Source organism: Triticum dicoccoides, chromosome 2B (assembly GCF_002162155.2).
Source record: "Triticum dicoccoides isolate Atlit2015 ecotype Zavitan chromosome 2B, WEW_v2.0, whole genome shotgun sequence".
Lineage (NCBI taxonomy): Eukaryota > Viridiplantae > Streptophyta > Magnoliopsida > Poales > Poaceae > Triticum > Triticum dicoccoides.
The window spans coordinates 414,013,027-414,017,961 of record NC_041383.1 but is presented as its reverse complement, the minus strand read 5'-3'; the positions used below and the strand labels follow the sequence as shown (position 1 = coordinate 414,017,961).

General features: G+C 52.8%; 1 protein-coding gene across 1 annotated transcript; it reads right to left on the bottom strand.

The window, feature by feature from the left end:
• Positions 1-2,543: 2,543 nt before the first annotated feature.
• On the bottom strand, positions 2,544-3,589 carry LOC119367785 (fasciclin-like arabinogalactan protein 14). The gene has a single exon (XM_037633193.1). It carries the CDS (start codon positions 3,587-3,589, stop codon positions 2,804-2,806), a length of 786 nt encoding a protein of 261 aa, XP_037489090.1. The 3' UTR covers positions 2,544-2,803.
• Positions 3,590-4,935: the final 1,346 nt, after the last annotated feature.

The following is a 4,935-nucleotide window of genomic DNA, read 5'->3' as shown; positions in this document are numbered from 1 at the left end:
CAGGGCTTGTCGAGCCATTCCTCGAGGACAGTTCTATGCCCCGTAAAGGGCTTGATTTTCTTGTCCACGGGATGATGATTAGGTGCTACGCGAGGGTGCATCCTCTTTGCCCGTCCGGGAGATGGCCTAAAGTCCTGTGGTTCCCAGCAGACTGTCTGGATTTTCCAGGCGCTTTCCATTGCGTAGTACTTCTGTACTATGTGTGCCAAATCTGCAAAGTGCAGTACGCGACGGCGGTTGAGGGCATTAAGGATTCCCTCATCCGTACAATTGTTGCAAAATACCGAGATCGCGTCATTGTTGCAGCAATCTTTGATCTTTCTTTTAACAAGTAGGAATCCGGCCCAAAAGTGATGGACTGTTTCCTGAGGCTGCTGCCACACGTACATTAAGTCGCATATGTCCGGAGGACCGGAATTGCTTGGGGAATATTGCTTGTGGTGGGTGGGCGGGATTAAATCTGAACCCTGATCCGCTGTGAAGTCCGGATTCTGAAGAATTTCCGAGGCTACAAGCCCTGGCTCCGGAACATCCAATGAGTTTTTAGGTTCTACGCACGATTCTATGTTCGGAGGGCAGGAAGTGTCCTCCCGAGGATGGGTGTCCGGCCCTCCAGGATCAGAAATCCGAGCATACTTTGTTCTCAACGTAGGAGGAGAGTTATTGTCAGCTTGTTCTTACACAACTGCCACCTGATGGGTGACCGGCGAAGATTTGATTTCTCTCTGATCGGGTTTAAGCCCAATTCGATCATAGTCGGATGCGACCCCCAGGGCGGCGATGAGATCTCGCAATTCGTTTAAGGTCGATACATCTGCCGGATCCATCTTGTCAGAGTATTCAGGGCCTTCGCGGAGACGATTTTTGGTGACAGGCTGGGCTGCCTTTGGATTAATCGCCGAACGAGCGCCCATGGTGAAGCTGCCAAGACGGAGGGTTTTCCCTAAGGCTAGGGCTCCTCCGGAAGTGATACTATCCTTGATGACAAGGTGAGCCATCAACCCTTCTGTCGACGGCATAGAGGAACTCTCAATGAAAGCACCAATGTCGGTGTCAAAACTAGCAGATCTCGGGTAGGGGATCCCGAACTGTGCGTCTAAGGATCAAAAGGTAACAGGAGGCAGGGGACACGATGTTTACCTAGGTGCGGGCCCTCTTAATGGAGGTAATACCCTACTTCCTGCTTGATTGACTTTGATGAGTATAGGGGTTACAAGAGTTGATCTACCTCGAGATCGTAATGGCTAAACCCTAGATGTCTAGCCTGTATGATTGTGATTGCCCCTACGGACTAAACCCTCCGTTTTATATAGACATTGGAGGGGGCTAGGGCTAAACAAAGTCGGTTTACAGAGGAAGGAAACTACACATCCGGACGCCAAGCTTGTCATCCACGCAAAGGAGGGTCCTATCCGAACACGGGAGAAGGCATTATGTTTTGTATCTTCACGGCCTGTCAGTCCGACCCATGTCACATAGGCCGGCTCTCCGAGGACCCCATAATCCAGGACTCCCTCAGTCATCCACTGCATCCTCATCCTCGTCGAGGCGGGCGGCGGCTGGTCGTCGTTCCGGCTGCGGCGGCTGTCGGGGTGCTACGAGTGCCACATGGTGGTGAACCCCGCAAGCGGAGGCTCGTCCATGTGCGCCGCCATTTTCCCCTTCCCCGGCCGAGAAGGAGCGGGGAGAAACTATGTGTTGGGGAGCGGGGAGGGTGGCGGCGGGAGCGGGGAGTGTGTTGGCGGTTGCGGATGAGATGTGATGTGTGGGGATGAGCTGTAGGGTCTTTTTTGCAGAACTAAAACGTTTTATCAGATTAGCCAGTTAGAAAGGACTGGGGGAATACATTAAAACACAGTTTTTTTTTTGTAAAAATGATGTAAAGGTGAGCGGGCAGAAACATTAGCCACGCAGCTGCTGCCATCAGCTTGAGATCCACGCGCTTCCGGGAGTCGGACGGTGTACATGGCTCACTCCTCCGCCGGGATCGCCCGACCGCTCTCTCCTGCTCCCCCTTTTCTTCCTTTTCTCTTCTCTGTGGTCCAGTGTGGACATCTGCCATCTTCTGCTGGCTATGGGCCAGCGTCCGCCACCTACTCCGCCATGGCCTCCCTCATGCCGATGGTTGTGCATCTGGCCCTCACTGCTAGCCTCCTCCTTGCCTCTGTGCACACCGGCACCAGCTAGCCCGCCCGGTTTCTGCTTCCTCGTGTGTGCTCGCTGCTCGTTGTTATTGCAAAGAACCTATTCTAGGCTACCTTGATTAATAGTGCATTCGATTCTTATTTCATTTTTACCACAGACGCAAGCCCAGCTAGGCCCATCTTAGTGACATCCAACATAGCGTACGAAGAAACGGACGAGCAGAAGCAAATCTAGAGTGTTGGTTAATTATCCAAAAGGACAGGGTCTTTTTTGAAAAAAATGACGGTGAACTGGCAGAAATAATAGCCCTTTTATTAGTAGGTAAAGATTAGGGAAATGTATAGAGATAAAAATAGATAAGGCGTTTTCTTGGCTCCTTATAAAGAAAAAGTCATGTCAGTAGGGATGGGTGCAAAAAAAAAACTTGATTGACCGAGACAAAAAGGAAAATAAAATGTCGTTTAATTTACATCAAGGGCATCCATCGAACGAATTACAACATACCCAAGTACTCCCTCCGTCTCATAATGTAAGATATTTTTTGACACTACATTATGAGACGGAGGGAGTACTTCTTACACAACTAGACGTGTAAATCCCCGAAAAAAAAGAACTAGACGTGTAAAGCTAAACATCGGCCGTTGCTGTGCGTAGAATTTTAAACCATCAACATCACAAGCCCCACGAGCCAAACACGTGAGCGGACCACTACTGTGTTCCCCGCCGAAGTGCGCGCGCCTGCGGCCGCGTCAGCGCTGTGCACTGGTGGCGATGATGCAGGAGCGTCATCGTCTAGCGCACTGGCCTCATCGGACGATTCAAGCGTCTCAGCCGCGGTAATGGTCGGGACACTCGCGTTGGACGATGAACCGTGGGCTGGACCGGGTGCCGCGGAGCTCCCCTTGCCCGACGGGCTGATGCTCGGTGGAATGATTGCTGCACTGACCTGCATGACGGATAGATTGTACGGTCGGCACGCAACGACCTTTACCAGCTGCGAGCTGAGCGGTGCGCCGGGCTCGGCTGAGCCAAACACCATCTGGTCGTCCGCGCTATGGGTGTAGTTGACGAACCCCATGCGGTCGGTGGCAGCGCCGGTAGTCTGGAAGAGCGAGGTAAGGAGCGCCGTCCCCTTCTTGATGTTTTCAAGTTTCATGGGATCATAGTAGTCGAGGATGACGTGCACGGCGAGCACCTTCTTCTGCGTGTCTGTGGGCAGCGACGTGATGCCGCTGGCAGCGGAGTTGTCGACCACGAGAACGGTGATAGTCTGCCGCTTGTTGATTTCCTCAGCGAGGTTCGTCTTCGACAGAAGGCTGTTGAAGGTCAAGAACTCGGGGGATTCGTTGAGGACCTCGGTAATGTTGAACTTTGTCATGGTGGCCGCGGCCGACGACGCAAGGGTGAGAAGGAGTGCGGCGGCGGTGGCCCTCAGACATGCCATGGTTGCTGAGGTACGCACGTACAGGCTTGGGGCAAGGCCGTCCGGTAGTGATGATGGGTGGAGAGGAGAAGAAATAGCGAAGGGTGGTGACAAATTTGGATGCCAACTTTGGGGGTGTGCATGCACTGGTGACTTGAGATTTTGTAGGAAGTTGTAACCAGTTACATGACTGGTTATGGAGAGGATGACATATGGGCACGTTCGAACATGAGGTATTAGATATTGTTACCACGGGTAGGCGATACGGAATCCTTATGAATCGTTTTTATAAACCGAGGAGTGCAAATAGCTAAGTTGTCAATGATCAGTTTTAAGAAAATGATAATGGGCGAACGTCATATCTTTTGTGCCTCCCAACAAACGCCCTCAAAGCCGTCTGGTCACGATCAAACGAACGAGATTTCTTCGTGAAATATCATAATTGTTTTTGCTTTTTATTGCACTACATGACAATTTTCGTGCCTATCATGACAAATCTTACAAAGTTGTCATGGCAACAGTAGTTGTTTTGCCATAGCAAGTTAAGAAAAAGAGTTTCCCCGCTTTATATTATAAAGCATCCAACACCGATACAACCGAGATCCGATACAAACACACACTACACACACCACACACCCAAGGCAAGAACACACACCCATGGCGAGATACAAGGGTGCTTGGCACTGACACACCACTCCAACAAACTACAAAGCAAACTAAAGATGAGCAAAGAGGCATCGCCTTGAGCCGACGGAGATCACCATGAGCAATCACCTAGGAGAGGTGAGACAACCGACGACGGAGCAAGGACCTCAAAATGGTGCCTCCAACAAGGGTACGGCCATAGCCGACACCGTCCAATCACGTAGATCAGGCTTTCACCCGGAGTAACCCGACGGGAAAGGAAGCACCGCGACGGAGCTTGCAGGGAGGAAACGATGTCCGCGGACGCCGCAACCGTCGGCAGTACGAGGACTAGGCAAGTGATGTACCCCGGTGCACCAACCCTTCGGCATCCCCTGCTCCGCCAACCACCCACATCCATGCCGCCCGCGCGGCCATGTCTGCTGCCCGGACCCGAGCTGCACAATCTGCCCAAGATCCACGCATCTCCCACCGCCAGGGCTGCCGCCCAGCATCCAGACCGTCCTGGCACCCTCAAAGGAGACGGCTTTGGACGGAGCCAACTCCCATCATCGCCGCAACCTGCAAATCGTCCCGCCTCGGACATCGCATGGGACAACAGCCACGAAGCCTCAGGCCGGGGAAAAGGGAAGGGGAGGTGCGCCACTCGGGCACTCCCGGCACCCATGGTGCCGGTGGCGGCGGCTCGACCACGTCGAAGCCCCGTCCCTCCAACCCCCCCC